At 41.0% G+C, this 22,106-nt stretch overlaps 1 protein-coding gene across 1 annotated transcript in view; it reads left to right on the forward strand.

Moving 5' to 3' along the window:
• tmem163a (transmembrane protein 163a) overlaps window positions 1–8,867 on the forward strand; it is a 47,826-nt gene extending 38,959 nt beyond the window's left edge. Inside the window, exons 6-8 of the mRNA XM_076998338.1 lie at window positions 3,421–3,532; window positions 4,616–4,757; window positions 4,910–8,867. Of these exons, the coding sequence (XP_076854453.1) occupies window positions 3,421–3,532; window positions 4,616–4,757; window positions 4,910–4,970 (315 nt within the window). The 3' untranslated portion in view covers window positions 4,971–8,867. The remainder of the gene's footprint in view (window positions 1–3,420; window positions 3,533–4,615; window positions 4,758–4,909) is intronic.
• The last annotated feature ends 13,239 nt before the right edge of the window (window positions 8,868–22,106 follow it).

A 22,106-nucleotide genomic window follows, 5' to 3' on the forward strand; every position in this document is an offset into this window, starting at 1 on the left:
ATCATGCTGCAGTGCACCAAATACCAGACAGTGTTTGTAATGTTCTGGCCTAAAGATGCACAGCGCAGCTGGACCTCAGCCTCTGGTCATCTGAAGACACAAACACAGACACTGTACATGTGGAAAAAAAACTGAAAGAGCAAAAGAGAGAAAGACAGAAGAGAAGTAAAAACTGAGCTGTGGGAAATTGGAAAAAAAGGCAGATAAAGGTGGGCACTGTTGCATTGTGGGAAATCATTTTACCCGAAGCTGTAAGACCGTTTTCATATTCCATCATATTCCATCATATTCCATCAGTCCTTTGAGATGTTCTCCTCCTGATTTTGGTTCTGGTGGAGAAAGAGGCTAAATATAGCCACATTATTTTTACTCTCTTCCCATTTCTCTGACTCGAGGATCATGTCTGGAGCTCCCCCGTTATTCACAGTTTCTTCCTCCCCACAGCCTATGAAATGGTAATGACATCTGGGACCTGCAGTCCCCATGTACCTGTGGTTTGACCCACCTTGATATCAGAGGTGACCCTTTATTCCCACATGGGCTTCACTGATCCATGTCTGGACCTGACAGGAACAGGGATTCTTCCCGGCATCAGATGATTTTGATGCCCATGGTACTAGTATTCAAATGACTGTAATTTCAGTAAATTAAAAATTACATTCATGTAGACAAACTGTACTTAATACATGTTGCATACATTTTGAGAGACACAGAAATGCAATTACCCTAGTTAGCAGAGAAAATCTTTAAATACGTACATTTAGCTGCTTTGTTTTACTACTCTTCCATCTTGGAATGGTCCGATTATCTTACACCATTTTTTTCACATTCTTTAATGTGTTTGCTCCAACACACCTGAGCCAATATGTAGGGCAGTAATTAAACCAGAACGCTATGGGTTTGGTCCTCTAGATGTCAGACAGAAGACTATGGACAACAATCATTGTCCTCATTACTGTTACAGTTCCAAAATGTGTCATGTTAGTTCCTGACACTGCAATTGAAAAGCAGACTAAAGGTCCTGTGATACCACACGTACCCGCTCTGGTTGGTTGACCTGTACAATGGCCACACCCACTTCCAATACTGGGATAGAAGTCCTGCTCTCCACTACAGCTACATCTAGACCAATGGATTCACTCACTTAGGCAACTGTCCACCATTGGCAAGAGGCCAGATATATTGAATCCTTAAGGTGTCCCTATTGAACTGATAGCCAAGGTGATTCATCAAATGGACAGAGCAAGCTGGCCCAGGAGAGGGCTGTGAGCAGGAGCACATATGGTGTACTCAGGTACCTAATCCTCTGTTCAACGTAACCAAATTAGCTGTCTCAGCTCCTACTCCGGGACATAAAGGTTGTCAGGCCAGAGCCTGTTTGAGAACCGCCCGGTGTTAGCTGCCTTGATTAAAAATGTAGGAAGAGAAAGTGGTTTCTCAGCCCACACGTAGGAGGAGGCAGACACGTACATTTGAGCCCGGGGAGAAGAACAGAGGGATGAAAACAGCTCTTCCTCAGAACCTGAAGCTTGAAGAGGCTCCAAGGTGTCATGAGCTTATGTTTTTATTGAAAGGACAGTGGACAAACAAATTATTAAACCTCTGCCAGGATTTTAAAATCTTTTCATTTTGGTCTCCTACACATACACATACACAAACAGTTAGCAATACAAACGTATGTGATGTAAAGACTAGTTATCAGATAATCCTTAGAGATGAGTGTTCACTTCTAGAAATCGAGTAAAATACAATAATCATTGTGTAGATTATGTAGACAATAACTATTACTGTTAAGGATTATTATGGGATGGAGTAAAAATGATTCATTGGCTTTTTAAACTAAGCCAATGTAAACAACAATGTCTCTGATCATCCTGATTTTGTAAGAGGTTCCTATCCTATGAAGTAGAAAGCTGGCTCTATCCAGTACAGGACCAGTTTGTTTAAATGGTGTCTGCTTCATTTTCAGTGTCATGTTGGCAGGTATCATATAAAGCTCTACGTCTCTATTTATCCTGTCAGCCCAAAGAGTCTGTTCCGTATCTCCCAGAATGGGTTTAGTAACAGTCCCTCCGTCAGTTTAAATGGACACAGCTTGTACGTGGGAATCTAGTTGTTACAATATAATGTAAAGTTTGGTTTGATATTATACAATGCAATTTTAACTGTTGTAAAGGACTCCCTTCCTCTTGGGCCATGCTCCCTTCCTCTTGGGCCATGCTCCCTTCCTCTTGGGTCATGCTCCCTTCCTCTTGGGTCATGCTCCCTTCCTGTTGGGCCATGCTCCCTTCCTCTTGGGCCATGCTCAATTCATCATGGGCCATACTCCCTTCCTCTTGGGCCATGCTCCCTTCCTCTTGGGCCATGCTCCCTTCCTCTTGGGTCATGCTCCCTTCCTCTTGGGTCATGCTCCCTTCCTCTTGGGCCATGCTCAATTCATCATGGGCCATACTCCCTTCCTCTTGGGCCATGCTCCCTTCCTCTTGGGCCATGCTCCCTTCCTCTTGGGTCATGCTCCCTTCCTCTTGGGTCATGCTCCCTTCCTCTTGGGTCATGCTCCCTTCCTGTTGGGCCATGCTCCCGTCCTCTTGGGCAATGCTCCCTTCCTGTTGGGCCATGCTCCCTTCCTCTTGGGCCATGCTCCCTTCCTCATGGGCCATACTCCCTTCCTCTTGGGCCATGCTCCCTTCCTCTTGGGCCATACTCCCTTCCTCTTGGGCCATGCTCCCTTCCTCTTGGGCCATGCTCCCTTCCTCATGGGCCATACTCCCTTCCTCTTGGGCCATGCTCCCTTCCTCTTGGGCCATGCTCCCTTCCTCTTGGGTCATGCTCCTGTCCTCTTGGGCAATGCTCTCTTCCTCTTGGGCAATGCTCCCTTCCTCATGGGCCATGCTCCCTTCCTCTTGGGCCATGCTCCCTTCCTCTTGGGCCATACTCCCTTCCTCTGGGGTCATACTCCCTTCCTCTTGGGCCATGCTCCCTTCCTCTGGGGTCATACTCCCTTCCTCATGGGCCATGCTCCCGTCCTCATGGGCCATACTCCCTTCCTCTTGGGCCATGCTCAATTCCTCTTGGGCCATGCTCGCTTCCTCATGCATACTGGATGTTGAAGGTTGTGTCTGTCCTAAGTGTGAAGCAACTACACCGAAATGTAACTTCATGCTTAGACACCTCAGTAATAAACAGCAGCAGTAACAGATTACAGAGTAATGAAAACACGAAGGTTGTGAATCTTGGAGCATCGTAGCGTGTGTGTTAGGACCTGTGCCATCTGTATAAGTGTCAGTGGTGTCATTTGTGGTAGCATAATACCATGCGTGTCAGACCCTATGACATCTGTGTCAGCACCATAGCAACCATGTTAGGAATACAGATTTTAGGATTATACACAACTTTACAGTGTTTTTTCTTCCTGTATAGGATGACTTCCTCTTCAGTGTGTCTGTTGTGAGTGGTCTCATATGTGTCATTCTGGCTGTTGCCAAGTTCATGTTGGGAAAAGTGTTAACGAGCAGAGCCCTAATCACCGATGGTAGGTACACACACACACGCACGCCGCACACGTGTACACACCAACACACGCATACACGCTCACACACACCCCAACCACACAGATACATTTGTAAACAATACCCACACATCTACCACACACATGCATATTCACACAACACAATATGATTAAAATATTAAAATAATATACCTTATTTAATTTCAATTTATATTAAATGTATTTAGACATTTTAGTGTTTTGGCTATGTAGCCAAGAATTCACCAGACGGTGAGAACAGTGACATCTTGTGGTCATTGTAAATCAATGCAGCGATTTATAGGCATCATTTTGATACTTCATGGTATGAACTTGAACCCTGTTAAAAGTGTGTGTATATATATATATGTATGCTGCCTTGTATGTGTGCTCACCCAGAATAAATACAGTCACCGAGCTTCTACTACTGCTTCCTCCTTGCCTCCAGTTTAAAGAGGTTAAACGTCTAATCTGGGTGTGGACAGACACAAGGATACAAGTGCTGTGTCAAAGAAAAAGGTCAAGATCAAAAAAAGCATAAAGAGTAAATGTCAGAAAGAAGACAAAAACGTACAAAATGTCATTGAATTCAAATTCCTTAAAAGACGAGGCATACAAATCTTTTGTAATTACTAATTAACACAAGCATTAAAGCGTTAAGCAAACACTTCTCTGTAGCCATAACATTTAGCTGTGGGTGGCAGACCTTGAAAATGAAAAAGAAATCCACAAACTTTATCTGTATTGAATATTTCAATATTTAAGCTGTGTTCAGACAGGGATTTAGCTGGATAATGTGAGCAGACTTACACAGAACATGCAGTTTGAAGATCTTTTGAGTTCAATTCATGCATCAGTTCTTTGAAAAACAACAATGAAGTGTCTCAGTCCCACTTAGATTTGAAGGTTTTGCAACACTATCAACCATCAGTGCGTGTGTACATTAATGTTTTATAGTGTTTTACATGCAAACAAGCATTTACTGCCCTTATAAATAGCCAGTAATATCCTGGGTGCCAAAACTTTAGCACAGTACTGCATTTTCAGGAATGACTGTATACAAAGGTGAGAATGATCTTTTCTTCATAGGCTTTAACTCATTGGTTGGCGGAATCATGGGTTTCTCCATCCTCATCAGCGCTGAGGTCTTTCGCCATCAACCTGCTGTCTGGTTTCTGGACGGCACCACTGGGGTTCTGATTGGACTCATCATTCTAGCTTATGGGATAAAGTAAGTCCATCCAGTCAGCTTCTGCATTCATACAGTCTTAATCTAAGGTGTGGATAACTGTTACCTGCACTGCGTTGTTATATATGTGTAGATACAGTGTGCATGATTGTGGAAGCACTCGTACGTGAATGCAGTGTTGCTTTTTGTCACAGGTTGCTGGTCGACATGGTGCCACGTGTTCGACAAACGAGGAACTACGAGCGTTTCGAGTGAGCGAGAGTCAGGTGATACGAGGGGCAGCTGTTCATGGGGAGGATACTTCCACGCTGTGATGCCCATCATCATCATGTCTTCACAACTCCACCTCCAACACACACACACACACACACTCACATAGATCTCACATAGACACTCACAAGAAAAAAGGTGGTGGTGGTGGTGGTATCATCTCCGTCTTAGAAGCAGTTTACAAGACCAGTCATGCTTCTCCTGATCCTCACACTCTGTCAGTGATGAGGAAGAGGAGCGGCGAGGAAGAAGGGGGTCTGAAGACAAGCGAGGGCTGATGAAGGCCACCTCATTTATCTGTTTTTAACTGTGTGTATGTTGTTCCGCTCCCTCTTCATTCTGACACCCTGGTTTAAAAATATCTTATATACTGCCCCCTACAACTCTCATAATGTGACGGGTCCTTCTAACCAGAGGTCAGAATGGTGTGCCCCTGTTCTGAACCTCACCTGCTGTGCTTAACCTCACACCTGCTGTTTCCAGACTCACACCTCCACACACTCCCTCTCTCTCACCCCTTCTCTTCACCCTGTTCCCCACAACTAGAGCCCTGCTCTTCCAGGGATATGATTTCAGTAAAAAACACACCTTCACCTAGAAGGCCACAGAGCCAGGGACATCCACATGTGGTCAGAAGACCTGGATAGTTCGGTGAGCTGAATGCACTAGAGGATGTGTGACTTCTTGCTCGAGGTCACATGAAGTCCCTTCTTAGTGTGTGAGTGTGGGGGTCCAGGGCCGGTCCTCTTCAGCTCAGTGCAAAGTCAAGCAGAAAGGAGAGCCTAGAAAAAACCACTGAGATATGGACAAAAGAGGCCACCGTAGGTCAGTGCTGACTTCCGGATGCCTTGAGCCAGCCATTCATGTAAATAGCATCACGTAGCAGTGCTACCATACCAGCATTAGAGGCTTCAGTTCGGATCTAGCACTCGATTTAAACTTTTCAGTGCTTCTTTTGTTCCTTATCTTGCAGCATGGACGCTTCACGGATCCCGCAAACTACAGGTTTACTTGTTTTGACAAGTCTTCTCCAAAGATTTAGGAGAGTTGGTCTCTCTGGCTTTGTATGTATGCCTAATATGTCATGTTTTATTTATTATGTATATTTATTTCATTGCCAGAGAGAAAATACCTCTCTAAGTCTGTTCCTTGGGCTGTAGTATGAGGATCAGTTCAGATTCATTCACCATTTCTTTGGCATGACTGCACTGCTGCCCTCGTTTGCCAGAAACATCAGGGATCGTTTCCTTTTACTGCCGGGAGGAATGAGGATTAGGTTACACTAAAAGAGCTACTGATGTCAAAGAGTTTTTTAAATAAATCAATCTCTTTATTTATTACTAAAAGTACTGAGGTACAGAGTCATAATGACGTGATTTGAAATTTCATGGTAATATCATGGATTTGCAATTAGTTTTTGACCAGCAAGGGACAGACAGGGTTTGTTAGGAGTGAATTTGTTTTACATGTTTTATTAACAAATGCTTTGCCTATATTTTATACACCCTGCATTCAAAATTAGCTGTATATTCACTGTCAGCTGTTTCTAATGAACTGTTGAGTCACACAAAGTTAGCCACATTTTCTCCATCTATAGTTCCACTGCTTGGATTTAGTTCAGGTAGCTTCCAGGATCTTCGGGTTGAGGGCCTAGTTTCTCCCCGAGCTGTTCTACTCACTTTTATACCTCATGGTACTGAGGGGAAAAAAACAAAACTCAGTCAAACGCATAAGCTGAACGCGCCAAGAGCCCACAAGGTGTAGTTAAAATAAGGACTGCATGTATCATTATGTGTTGGTACACATCAAAGGCGGACCAAAGTCAGATCTCCAAAACAGCCGTCACAACTCCCAGAGCACATCTGGACGACCGCCAGTCCAACGATCCTACATTCAGTATAGCAGCTTGTCACTGTTAACCAAGAGTTTCTGTGAGACAGTGGGGTCCATAGGGCCCACCTGAAACGGGTGGGTTCAGATTTACTACAGAGCTACTGAAGTGTGCAGAGAGTGAGTGAGGTTAGCGTGTCTAGATTCACCCACAGCGGTGGTTTAAAGGCACACGTCTCAGATCGTGTCTATGGCACATGCACAAGCTACAAGTTCTTTATCACAAAACTGCAATAATGAAATAAAGCACACAGCCCACATGAGCACACCCTGTCCTCTCTGAAGCTCCTCGTGCGTCTAATATTAATAGCAACTGAATCACACTGGAGATGTTTGAAGATTGGAAGTTATTCTGAGATTAAATTCTATGCTTTTCGTGATTTGAACATGAACACAAACCCACAAAACACACATGCATATACCCCCATCTTCAGGAAACAGAGATGTGGTGTTGTGTGATGATCAGAAAAATGTATGTCATTTTAAACAACTCAAATAATATATAGATTTTTTTGGTTTTACTAGTTTACATGAAATCACAATTACACGTGTTGTTCTGCATATTTACTGTATATAGTAAATATAGCTTTGTACATTATAGATATGGAGTTTAATATCTTTGTTTCCTGATTGAAAATACGTAAATATGAGATGCTGTCTTCAAAGAGTTTGGTAATGGCATTATTAAATACATTTTCAAAGCAATGTAGATGTATAGCATATATGTCCTTACATGAATGCAGTAGATTTGGTCCTGGACGTTGAACTGGATGTGAACTGAGTGTGATCCTCTCTCAGCTCTATAGCTCAGCTCACCTGCAGCACACTGATATGTATCCTGGAACAATGTGTCCTGTTGGAAGACAATCACAGGCCAGTGCGTGATGGCTCTTTGCTCTTTATAGGAAAGCTTGCTTTGTTTGGATGCATATATATATATATATATATATATATATATATATATATATATATATACAGAGCCGGAGTGGCTAATCGGGAGATTCGGGAGGATTCCCGATGGGCCGGCTCATGTCAGTCTCTAGTTTGGGCCGATTGGGAGGGAAAAATAATTTTGGGCCGGATTTGGGCATGAAACTCCCGGGCTGAAAAAGTGTCCCACTCCGGCCCTGTATATATATATATATATATATATATATATATATATATATATATATATATATATATATATATATATATATATATATATATATAATGTTAAGGCCAATGTCTAATGTGTTTAAATGTGTAAATGTGTTTAATTTGTATTTATTGTTTGTTTCTCAAAATATTGTACTAAACCTTCTGTGATGCCTGAATTGTTTTTTGATTGTCCATTTAAACATAACTTATTGTTTTCTTTAGAAATTGTGTTATAGCTACTGCATCAAATCTTGTGATATTTATTTACATTTTAATGACTGCCGCCAATGTCCTGCAATAGTCAGTGAAGGTGAAATTTCAGCTTTTTAAAATAAATGAATAAATAAATTAAATATAAATAAATAAATGAATATTTGACGCAGGTGTAAACCATATACGCTTAATGGACTATAAGATCTACCTGGCCTAATCAGTTGTGTGTAACTGATGGCCATGCAGTCTTAACTGAAGTCTGCTTGTGGTTGTTATTGTATGAATTAACATTTCATAGAAAAACTGTGATCGTATTTTACATTACCGTAATGTTAAATGATGTTTTCCTATAAATAGAGCTGCTATGTTTATGGTGTATAGGCTTAGGTGATAGTTCGCAATAGTCAGTGCCCAGCGGAAGACCAGCCAACTTTCTTCTTGGCTGAAAGAAAAAAACAAAACGTATTTTTACGGAGATTGATTTTCCTGTGTAAATTATATCTTAGGATTATATCTGACTGTAAATATGAGATATTTCAATCGCATTTCTAGCAATGTACATTTATGCAGAGCACATGACAAACGGTAGTTTTGACCAAAATGTTATATGGAAAATAAAACCTCCTTCAGAAAACTGTTTCCCTCTCGTATCTGTTGGGCTTATTTGAACATTTCCATGTTCTCTATATTTCTATATTTTATCTCGTCCAGCATAGGGTGACCAAATGTCCGTATTTCACGTCCTGTCTCGTGTTTGTGAGGAAATATCCTGGTTTTTAAATTACCTTTATTAGACTATCATTTGTTATTGGAGTTTTTGTTGTTGACTTTTACTGAAAAGCATTTTTAAAACCAACTGTAAATATGTTATTGTAGGATTGCGTGGGCTGATGTTAAGTGAGTGCATGCCACAGTATGTGCCCCCCCCCTCCCGCTCCAAGGTGTCCTGGTTTTCCCAAATAAAAATACAGTCACCCTAGTCCAGCATGACTTGGCAATATCTCCATTTTAACACAATAGCGCGTTTTGTGTCGATGTTATATATGACCACAAGATGGCGCTGCCGCCATAGAGTAGTACAGGCGTACAGTCTGGCTATTAGATCCCATTAGTGATCCGCGTGTTTCAGAGAATTAACTTTTGGTAATCTCATATTTTTCAAGACCCGATTACACCAGGTACTTTAATGCACCTTGAGTATTATTATCCACATAAAAGGACAGGTGTAAATACGCATGCAAACGTATGATCTTTGAGGCACCAACTATCTTTCAGTCGTGTGTGATAGCTACTGCAAAATGTAGTATGAAGTAAACACCAGTATAGTCGATCAGACACGGATCTGGGGGGGGGCAGTGTCCCTGTCACATCCTTGACCCCCCAAGGCCCCTAAATGAGAGATAAAGCGATAAAGCCCCCACAGTATTGGCAACTTAGCAATTTTGTCCCTATATTTAGCGAATTAGGCTGTTTTTCAGTCCGTCATCTGAGTTGGTGGTGTGTTCCCAACACTGGTGTGTTAACTCTCGCCTCTAGAGGGCGCCACACCGGCCCTCTCACACTACCTGCATATATATGTTACATTTACGTTTACATGTTCGCCCAACTAAGGTGGAACCGTTTAGGGTTTCCACGAAAAAAAGGCTGCAGAAACCCACTGGAACCAAAGAATAACCGGTTCTGCACCGTGAACCTGAGACGTGTAAACGTTTCGATTAAACGAGAGCAACACACTGAAGGCAGAGAAGTATCGATCACGCCACGTTAGTATCGATCCAATACCAATACCAACGACGGGGTCTATAATGTCGAGTCTGATTCTCCCTGCCTAGCGAATCCTTTTGCACAGCAAGAAAACACGGGGAAATCAGAACATGCAGTTAGATGTTAGTATAGGAGCTATTGGCTTTCAGTGCGCACACCTAGACACTCTTGACTACCAAGTGTAAATGTGTGACGGGTTAGTGGTTAATTCCACTTGTAAGTCAGCAAACATGGATACTATTAATGTGATTGGCTGCTGTGTGCGTGCTCACCGACATGGGGCGGTGTTTAAGTTAGAATTGCCCCAGTCGATGAGCGCCACAGCAATGGTAAGGCGCACATGATAGTAGCTGTGCCATACTAAAGAATTACTACTCTGTAATAAATAGTAATTAATTGTCTATTGTTAGTCATTCTTTGTAAAAATGTATTTAGTGTCTGTATTAGTATTTCTGTCATTGTGTGTTCATTGGATAGTATATGTAGAATGCTTTTCAGTATAGCTAGTTGGCATATAGCTAATTTCTGCTCCTCCCCTCCCCCCCCCTCTTAGCAAACATCACAAAGTGGATGCTATTTTGCTGGCAGTGACGACGCTTTCTTTTGTTTTGTCAGGTATATGTTTGTTTTAGGGATGCAAATTATCGATTAATTCATTAATCGTTAGTTGATTGATCTTATCGATCGACTTTCGATTAATCGATAAGCGGCGTTTTTCACCTGAATTTCAGTGTTTCAATAGGGCCTTTAAAAATATCAGCTAAATGGTTCACTTTGTTCAAAAAGTATATATTATATTATGATAAGTATATTGTATTATATATTGCTCAAGTAATTGCATTAGGAAATTTTTATGGTATAACAAAATACATTCTTTCATTTAAAAAGGAATAAATTAAGGACTGGCTCCGTTCTTGCATTTGAAACATTAGACATTAGACAAAAAAAAGAAATTAAATAGAGAGCCAAACAGAATATTATTGAGCCTATGCTTGGACAATGTTTCTAGCGTTGTAGTGAACACACGCTGTAACACGACCGGAGAGTGCCCAAGTCTCCACAACATCATTGAGCTTGTCAGCTAAATTGTCAGCGGTGTGTCTATCCGACATGTTCGTCGTAATCAGCACTGCAGATTTTAGCTGCCAGTTCTCGTCAGTGTAGTGGCACGTCACGGTAATGTAACTTTCTGTTGTTAGAGCCGTCCAACAATCTGTTGTAAGTGCTACAGCAGTAGCAGTAGCTAGCTTTGTTTTTAGCTCACTCTTCTTTATTCGTAGCGAGCTTCGAAAACGCTCGCCTTCCAAGTGTAGCTGTGATTTTAGGTTGACCAGGTGCAGTGGTGATATGCAGGACAGCTGCACGGTGTTCAAATGATAATTGAGTGAGCTAGTGGAATTGTTGTACTTCAATACAGCATTACACAGAGAATATTTGACTTCTTTGCCTAAATTAACAATGTTGAAATTGTAGCGAGTACTACTCCTCGCAGCGAATTCCCTAACAGACAGGCACTTGGTCCTAAGTGACACTGGGGGAGCGGAGAGAGAACGGTGCTATTGTTTGAGTTGCGTGGAAAATAAAGTTTCCCTCATCGGGATTTTCTGGATTACGCAGTTTCTGTCTTGTTTCCCGAACCCGCTTCAAAATGGTCCCACACCGCACGTCTTTTCGCCCGCTTCATTTTATTTTCCACTCTGGTCTTTCGCGACACGTGTTCACTTCTCGTTCTTACGCTCTGTTCAAGTTACTACAGTAGCGCGCTCTAACGATTAATCGTGATTAATACATTTTGATCGACTAACCTCTTGATCGACAATTAATCGAAAGTCGATTAATCATTTGCATCCCTAGTTTGTTTTATTCACATTTTATATTAAGTTAGAATTGCCCCAGTCGATGAGCGCCACAGCAATGCAAACATCACAAAGTGGATGCTATTTTGCTGGCAGTGACGACGCTTTCTTTTGTTTTGTCAGACACAATAAACCGAGTCTGGAAACGGGTAAATGTCTGAGTTTATCATCCAACACAACGCAGTTACAAATGCATGTGGGTAAAATGTTATATGAATGTGATCCACACTGGATTCATGACCAGGTGTAAACCACAGCTCTTATCTACTGTGGGCATGGAGCTGAATCCTGAGGACTAATAGTATGTTATATTTATTTTGTACATATAATTTTTAAATGTTTTGTCTTGAAGAAAAAAAACATAGCAGGTATTTATGTGAGGTAGTTTATTATAACTTTAGTAAGTAACTTTAGGTAATTATCTTGTTTTCTCTCATTAGCACGGTCAGTTGATAGTTCACCTAGACTGTATTCACTACTGTGTCAGGTCACAGTGCAGAAACACTATTATAATAATAATAATAATAATCTTTATTTGTATAGCACCTTTCATACATACATGCAACTCAAAGTGCTTTACAGTATAAATAAAATAAACATTAAAAGGAGATAAGACAAAAAGACAAAAGGAAAATGTTAAAAGAAATTAAAGATAAAAATATAAAAATAACATAAAAAGTAAAAAGGTAAAGTAAATAAGATAATAAGAAGTAAAGTAAATAAGATAAAACTATTTAGATAATTGGATTTAAAAATAATAGACAACATAATGTAATAAAGTAAATAAGATTGAGAATTTCTTAACTAAAAGCGGATCTAAACAGGAATGTTTTGAGACTGTTCTTAAAACTATGCAAGGATGAAATGCCTCTGAGCTCTTCAGGAAGAGAATTCCAGAGCTTTGGGCCATAGTGGCTAAAAGCACCCTCGCCAATCTTTAATCGGCTTTTAGGAATCACCAGTAGATTACTGTTTGAAGACCTGAGAGACCTGACTGGAACATATCTAACCATCATTTCACTGAGGTAAAGAGGGGCAAGACCATGAAGACATTTAAAAACCATCACTAGAACCTTAAAATCTATTCTAAAGCTGACAGGTAACCAGTGCAGTGAGTGGAGTGCAGGTGTAATATGATCTCTCTTTCTCCTGCGGGTCAGAACCCTTGCAGCCGCGTTCTGAACTCGCTGTAGGTGCGAAATAGAGCTCTTTGGAAGAGCAGATAGAACAGCATTACAATAATCTAGCCTTGATGTGATAAATGCATGGACAAGTTTTTCACTGTCAGCAGGAGAGAGCATATCTCGTACCTTAGTGATGTTTCGAAGGTGAAAGTAAGCTGTCTTGCATGTAGTCATGATGTGTGATTTGAAGTTGAGCTCATTATCAAAGGTGATGCCCAGGTTCTTAACACATTGTCTGGCATTCAGATTCATATGATTTAAATAAGTCTGGACATCATTCCTCTGTGAATCACTGCCAAGAACAAGAACCTCTGTCTTCTGTTTATTTAACTGTAGAAAATTGTCAGACATCCATGTCTGTATATCATCTATGCAGTCAAACAGTGAGCAAATTGATTTTAGGGCTTTAGGTTCTAGCGAGATATACAGTTGAGTGTCATCTGCATATTGATGATAACTAATACCATGTTTTTTAATGATGTGTGGTAACGGAAGCATATATAGGTTGAATAGTAACGGCCCAAGAATTGATCCTTGGGGGACGCCACAAGTTATTTTTTGACGTGTGGAGGAAGAGGTACCTAATGCTACATAGTAATCACGCCCAGTTAGGTATGATCTAAACCAGTCTAAGACTAAGCCATTAAGGCCTACCCAGCTCTGTAGTCGATCAAGAAGTATTTCATGATCAACGGTGTCAAAAGCGGCGCTTAAATCTAGCAGAAAAAGGACTGAGAGTTTGCCTGCATCCTTATTCAATCTCAAGTCATTTACTACCTTAACTAGGGCTGTTTCAGTGCTGTGGAGAGCTCTGAAACCAGATTGAAAAGTGTCATTTATTTGATTTACTTTGACATAGTCATTCAACTGGATTGACACAACTTTTTCAATTATTTTGCTAAGAAAGGAAAGGTTAGATATAGGTCGATAATTATTAAGAATTGTGGGATCAAGATTTCTGTTCTTTAATAGTGGTTTAACCATTGCAGTTTTAAAAATGTTAGGGAATTCACCCAATTTCAGAGACTGATTAACAATCGTTAGAACTTCATTTGCTAATGAGCTCAGAACCTGCTTGAAAAAGCTTGTTGGTAAAGGGTCCAGTTCACAAGTAGAGGATTTTAGTGATGAGATCACATCAAGTAGTGTTACCATGTCAACTTCTTGGAAATAAGACATATTAAAGTTAGGCTGAGTAACTGATGTAAGGGTTGATGGTCTATTAGTGCTTGTTGCTATGTTCTGCCTTATACTAGTAATCTTGTCCCTAAAAAATATAGCAAACTCCTCACATTTTTCAACTGAAACAGTCTCAGGGAAGCTACAGGAGGTGGGGTTTACTAGCAGATCTATGCTTCTGAACAAGACAGCTGAGTTATTATTGGATGAATTTATTAAGGTAGAGAAATAGTTTTTCCTTGCTGATTTCACTTCACTGTTGTAATTCTGCAATGTTGTTTTATAAATATCAAAATGTACTTGCAATTTTGACTTTCGCCAACGTCTCTCAGCCTGCCTACAATCTTGCCTAAATTTTACAATAGATGGAGTGTTTCTCCAGGGCATCTTAATTTTACCAGAGATTATTTTAGTTACCTTTGGTGCCACAGCATCAATACAGTTCCTAACTCTGTGTGCGAATGTTTCAACTAGCTCATTCCCATTTTCTGAGAGGGGAGGGAGGGACTGTATCATGTCTGTGAAGGCCACGGCACTGCCAGCACTGAGATAACGCTTGGTTATTGTACGCTTTTCACTGAGTGTTCTAGTAGATAATGACATATTAAAAAATACACCAAAATGGTCAGAGATTGCAACATCAGTAATTTCAGTATTATTAACCTCTATACGTTTAGAAATGATCAAATCTAAAATGTGGCCATGCTTATGAGTTGGGCCTGATACATGCTGTATGAGATCAAAAGAGTTAAGCATCCTCATGAACTCTGAAGTGATTGGATTTGTGGATATATCCATATGAATATTAAAATCCCCAGCAATTAAAACATAATCAAAATCAACCAAAATCCTTGAAAGCATTTCCTCAAAATCCTCAAGAAAATCTGCATGTAGTCTGGGAGGATGATAGACAACAACCAAAAGAACTGAATAAGTACTGTTGAGTTGTACTGCCAGATATTCAAATGTAGGATGTTCCCCTAATGAGATCTGCTTACAGCGGAATGCTTTATGGTAAAAACATGCAACACCACCACCTCTCTTATTTACTCTGGAGACATTAAAATAGTTAAAGTTGGGAGGCGAAGCCTCATTTAGCACTATTGCTCCATTGCTATCAAGCCAAGTCTCTGTTAGAAAAAGAAAGTCCAGACAGTAATCTTCAATTAATTTAGCTATTACAAAAGACTGTGAGTGAGCGGACATTTAGTAAGGAGACTTTGAAGACTTGGTGCGTTTGATCAGCATCACTTACATCACTTGTGCATTTCACTGGGATCAAAAATTATTCACTGCTCTTCACAGGTATGGGGAGGTCTTCTCTGTTTTGCAGACAGCAATCCTGCCATATTTCTCACTAGTTACAACCATTATTATTGGCACCGTTGTTCAGTAGGCCCCATAGTGTACTTGCGTCCATAAACACCTACCCCAACTTGGGTTCCTTCCTACATGGTTGCCTGGCTCAGGCAGTCAAATCATACCATGACAAGACCAATCAAACTATGACACATTCTTCCAAGTGTCATTAAAAATGATCACAAATATAGCCAAAAACTTAGACACTAAGATATTAGAAAATGTCTGGTATTCAAGATGCTCTCCTCCAGCTAAACCAAAGACCTGCTAGCTAGCGAAGTATCTACAGTAACTATGAAAACACCATCTAATGCATCTCCTAGTACAACTAGCTGCCTACATTTATGTTTGCTTCCAAGCTCAGAGTGTAAGAGAACTACCTAGTAAACTACCGTTCCGAGTCTGTGCCGTAAAGTCCAGGTACATGTCGCCAAATTCCTTATGCGTTATTCCTGTGGGAGGATCTCTGATCTCAGATAGCCAGGTAACATTTCAATGGCCACACTATTTTTTTTATAACTCTTGTCTAAAGCAACAGTCACCTAACTGTAACTATAGTAATGACAAGCTTGTCCCATGTTCCTAGTGATGTAATGAGTGGGTGTGAAGAGATTAGCAAGTAATCTGTTCTTGCTCAATGTGGGATATTAATTTTAGAATTTGCAGACAGTCTCCTTTGTAGATTAACATGCACATTATCTTTAGGCTAGTTACTATTGAATATGAATTGTTCACCTCTGGATGAGTGTGCCGCATGAAATATTGTTCTATTGTGAATGTGGGTCAGTTTAGTATGATCCGTTCAGACTAACATGAGATATACAGTAGGTCACACTGTGTACAGCTTCACAACAACAACAAATAAACAGATTTGTGCTCCTTCTATTTGTGCGAATATAACATAAGCTTCTTTAAAAAAAATGATGCAGGTTTGTTTTTCACACAGATGAAGTAATACTGATGTTTGTCACACTGGATAATGTAGTTCAATTACCTCAATTTCACGCTCCTTATTAACCGTCATGTGATGTTTCTGCCAAGAATATACTAGTTTATTAATATATTCCACCACCTATTTTATATGCATGAGAACGTGGGCGCATCACTGAGAGTTATTAGATGTCCTTGGCATAAGACACAGCTTCCTGTCCCTAGCAGGTTTAGCTGGTGTACAGACAGATAGTGAAGGTTTCACACTCAGTCTCAGCTCCTCTCATACCCCACATGCTACATATTCACGGTCGTAACACTTAACGTGTTCACAATATTTGTATACTCAAAAAATCTCCTATGAGTAACACTCATGTATATAAGGTGACGACGGTTCTTTATTATAATTTTTATTTGTTATTCTGTTTATATACATGATATAAACATGATGCCTCCAGGAGCCCAGAGGGTCGCTAGGACCACTAGGATCATGGTGTTTTCTGGAGGATTATACTTGACACAATTTACACAATCGCCAGAGCTCAGAGAACACGTTATTTTCTTTGATTTATGGCATTTTGAAAGCTGTGATGCAGAGAACAGCTGAGCTAAGCTCACGAGGAACGTGACATGAAGATTTGGTGCTGGTTGTTAATCAAAGGAGCTTGACTTGAGAGTGAGAATGTCTAGCAATATGTAGCAATACCGAAAGTTACTGCAAAATAAATAGCACTTCTAAGCTTATATAAAAAAAAATTGCTGAGCGGCTTAACATATTAGTTGATTAACTGTATGTTGAAGAGGTATGTTATAAAACGCCAGGTAGAAATAACCTCGTGGCGAGTCGGTTTTGAGCGTAGCATATGAAGGGACATGTGTTTACTATTTATCCTGCTTTGACATAACAATCACACTTTAAAGACTTGGTTTAAAGAGTCCTGAGGAGGTTATGATGTGTCCACGCCCATTGTCTCCCCTGCTATTCAGCATTCACCATCACATTCTGACCTTTCAAGAAACATTTCTGGGACCGGCCAGTGTTGCCTGTCCGCTCTTGGTTCTACAAAAATGCCTTGATGAAACTGCATAGCCCTGAGAATCCGTGATCTGGGCTATATAGTGAAAGGACAATTTAACAGCACAGGACTTGAAATCAAGCTGAGATGTGGTTCTGTGGTGACTGACTCCAGAGGGAAATCTCCACTAGTGGCTGTGTTCTGAGAGCAGTCTGGTCTTCCCGCGGAGCCCCAAAGCTGTTTGGAATGGCTGGAATCTTTGAGTCTGTGGTGCACCCCCATAGCAGAAGACCAAGTGTAAATCCTCCTCTGACATGCTTAGAACGACTCATCCAGCTGCCACGGGTTCGGTCTGGCCCGCGTGCCTATGTGTGTATGGTGGAAGATGCATTATATGGATTCCAGAATTCTCACGGCATGATGACTTTGTTTGAAATGGAACCCAATAGTGGTGCCTGGAGACGCATTTGAAATACAACCCAGATACAGACACAGTTGTTCTAGTTATGAGCTTATAAGGCATTCAGTGCCTGTCCTATCCACATCACGAAGGATAGACAACAAAAGCTTTTGGTAAACCTTACATTGAAGCTCGTGTTAAGACATGTGTTGCTGTTAGTCTAATGAAAATAGATGAAAATACGATGAAGACCCTTGAGTATATTTCTGAATGGCTGTGTTCCTATAATGATGTGGGGTCTTTTTAGTCTTCTAACAAAGTGCTAAGTGCACTTATCAAAGTTAAAGTGAAAGTGTCGTTTAAAGGTTAATAAAGTGCTGTTTAAAGGTTAAGACAGATTACTACAGGTTACAAATATTTACACTGGATTTGTTATTTCAAAAATGAGATCGTTAGTAGCTGTTAGGCCTTTGCATGGCTGCCTGACGTAGCTCATGAGATATGAGGCAGGAGCAGAACCCTTTACTCTGACCTGATCTATGAGCGTACAAATGGGTTTATGCCCCAAGCTGTACATACTCAGTAGCTCCACCTGCTGGGCGACACCTCAAATGAGAAATGGAGTATTTCACAGAAAGCATAATTCAGCCTTCTAATAAAGTAACATTTTTTACTATCTGTGAATTGTAGAAATTTGTCATACGATTGGGATTTGCTTATTGAACCCGGTTACTAATACTGCCAGTTTCAGCATGTTGCTCAAGCAAGTTAAACCACTAGCGTAACCTAAAACCTGAAAGCTTTTCCTCTGAAAAGCCTCCCAGCTCAGGGAGCACAGACACAGGCCTTGGAGGGCAGAGGGAGGTGTGTGTTGGCTGGAGGAGAGGGCACTCCAGACATGATGCGCCGCTCACCGTCACACGGATCACGTGGACCGGAACGCCCAGCTGCGAGCCTCCCATCTGACCTTCCGTGACCTTGGCCAGCACAATCTGCGCATGCTAGCCATGAAGAACCAGATAAAGGACTGCAGTGTTGGCTGAGTGTCGTGACTTTGGTGGATAACGCATGTCAGGTCACTGGAGTCCCTGAATCCGCCTGACTTTTATTTGTTTATTTCAGTCTATGAAAAGCGGGTATAGAAAGCGTGTCGACTGTATTTGATCATAAATACAGATGTGTGACCTCAGAACTGATGGTCTCCTCCAGCACGATCATGTGACCTGAATCATAGTTCACTGTTACTCACTATTACAGCAACTTGATGTGATCAAGTGTGAGCAGACAGGACGAAATTCTCCGCCTTCGTGCACAGGTTCATGTCATTTAGGCCATCGCTTCCACCAATCAGGTGGCTCCATATCTGTTTGTGCAGTTGCCTTGTTGCGCACACACACTTACAGTTGTTTATAGAAACTAAAGAAGTCTGAAAGTCTGAAGTCTATGATTCGGTCAGTCACACTACAGTAAACACGAGGGCATGGAGGATCTGTTTCTACATCATCATCATCATCATTTCATTCTTCATCATATCTTTCTGCAATCCTTGATACATGTGGGAAGTTGTATATAGCTGTAGTTGTCTGTGCAGAGCTTGGACACCTCCAAACACAGAGAGCACACAGGGATTCACTTAGACCGGGAACAAAACAAAACACGTAAAGTGGAATGAAAATGTTGATTTATTTTTCCTTAGGAAGCTGAGAGTTGACATCATACAATCAAGGAAAACATATCAAGGGCATATTAGTAACGGCAGTTCATAAGTGAACAAAAAAAGTATAACTAGTTATTCCAGAGAGGAGGTACCTTTTGTGCAGGAGCGTCAGACATGATTCCTCACTGTGACAGTTTGAAAGGAAAATAAACAACTTACATAACTGTGCTGACAACCTGGCATACAGACCCCTGTGTGTAGGAAGGGCTTTATGGGTGTGGTTTGACCTGGCTTACCTGCACCAACACGTTTTCTTTGAGTCAATGCCTGTATCTGCTCTTAACATTGACCGCAGAAACTACACGTTTGCACAAAAAGTAAGAACAAATGGTATGGAGGTAAAAATGTTGCAAAACTTGAGAGCTTGAATCACCTGATTTTAGAACTTGTAAAACAAAATCTGTACTTGAATTTTCCATGTGAGAACTTGTAAACTATTTTTTAAAACTTGTAAGCTGAATTTGTGTACATTTTCAGTGATTGAATGCATTCACGCTCAGATTTTAATTGTACAAGTTCTCATCAAACATACAAGTGCAGATTTGAGTTTACAAGTTCTCACATCTAAAATACAAGTGCGAATTTTAGGTTTCTAGTTCTCACATAAAAAATACAAGTGTGAATTTTAGTTCTCAGGGTCAACAAATTAAAAACACAAGTACATATTTTGCTTGACAAGTTCTCAAATCCGGTCCTTAAGCTCTCAAGTTTTGCAACATTTTTACCTCCATAAAATGGTCTTGACACAGTGCATCTGTTTTATAAAAATTGCTCAGTACAACATTTTGGGGAAAATGTGAACTTCTGTATCATCATTGGTGCTCACAGGAAGCTACTCGAGTGCTTGTGCAGTCTCTAGTAATCTCTAAGCTGGACTACTACAATTCCCTACTTGCAGGTCTTCCTCTACGGGTCATCAGACCTCTACAACTAATTCAGAATGCTGCAGCATGACTGGTCTTCAATCTACCCAAGTTCTCACATGTGACTCCTCTGCTACGCTCTCTTCACTGGCTTCCAGTAGCAGCACGCATCAGATATAAAACCTTGATGTTTGCTTACAAAGCTAAAAATGGACTGGCCCTTCCCTACATGATGTCCATGGTCAAAAGCCGATCTGTACAGCGAACACTCAGAATTTCAAGCTTGGCTTGACTCGAAACTCCATGCTTAAAGTCTCATGGAAGACAAAGCTCCAGACTATTCTCCATCCTGGCTCCAAGATGGTGGAACGATCTTCCATTAGCTGCTAGGACTGCAGAGTCTATTGCTATCTTCAAGCGTAGACTGAAGACTCACCTGTTTGTTGAGTTCTTACCAGAGCACTAACTCAGCTGATACCACTTGTTCTTAAATTGTATGTCTGTCAATGGTTATTTGTGCTTCTTGGCAAACGTCTAACTTGTAAAACACTAGGTAATGATATTGACTCCTGTAGTTTAGTAGTAGTCTGACTCAATGGTGTCTTGAATTCTGGCCTATCTGTACTATTACCTAGGATGAATTCTGTGATCAGAAGCAAAGCACTTTGTAAGTCGCTCTGGATAAGAGTGTCTGCTAAATGCCATAAATGTAAATGTAAATGGTGCTTTGTTAACATTTCTGTCACACCAAGCCATGTTAACATCTCTGTGACACCATGCCATGTAAACATGTGTGTGCATGACTGTCCCTGTGTGCCTCTCTCGGGCAAGAGGACGAGGGTCAGACAGCAGCTGACAGACTTGGCAAGAATGATTCAATTAGAGCGAGAGGAATCCTTCCTTCACAGTACAGACACAAACATTCATGAACATAAACACTTGCATGCGCACACACACACACACATACACACACACATACACACCCTCACACACACACACACCCTCACACACACACACATACACACACACATACACACACACACACCCTCACACACACACAAACATACACTCACACACACACCCTCAAACACACACACATACACACACACCCTCACACACACACACATACACACACACATACACACACACCCTCACACACACACACACCCTCACACACACACAAACATACACTCACACACACACCCACAAACATACACTCACACACATACCCTCACACACACACACCCTCACACACACACAAGCATACACACACACCCTCACACACACACACATCCTCACACATACACACACACACACACCCTCACACACACACAAACATACACACACACACCCTCACACATACACACACACACACACACACCCTCACACACACACAAACATACACTCACATACACACACACACACACCCTCACACACACACAAGCATACACACACACCCTCACACACACACACCCTCACACATACACACACACACACACACACACACACACACACCCTCACACACACACACACACACACACACAATGCTATTAAACACAATATAAGACTATTTTAAATAGTTAAATATTATGACAGATCAATCTATAAAC

This window comes from Brachyhypopomus gauderio, chromosome 3, assembly GCF_052324685.1.
Source record: "Brachyhypopomus gauderio isolate BG-103 chromosome 3, BGAUD_0.2, whole genome shotgun sequence".
In the NCBI taxonomy this organism is placed as follows: Eukaryota; Metazoa; Chordata; class Actinopteri; order Gymnotiformes; family Hypopomidae; genus Brachyhypopomus; species Brachyhypopomus gauderio.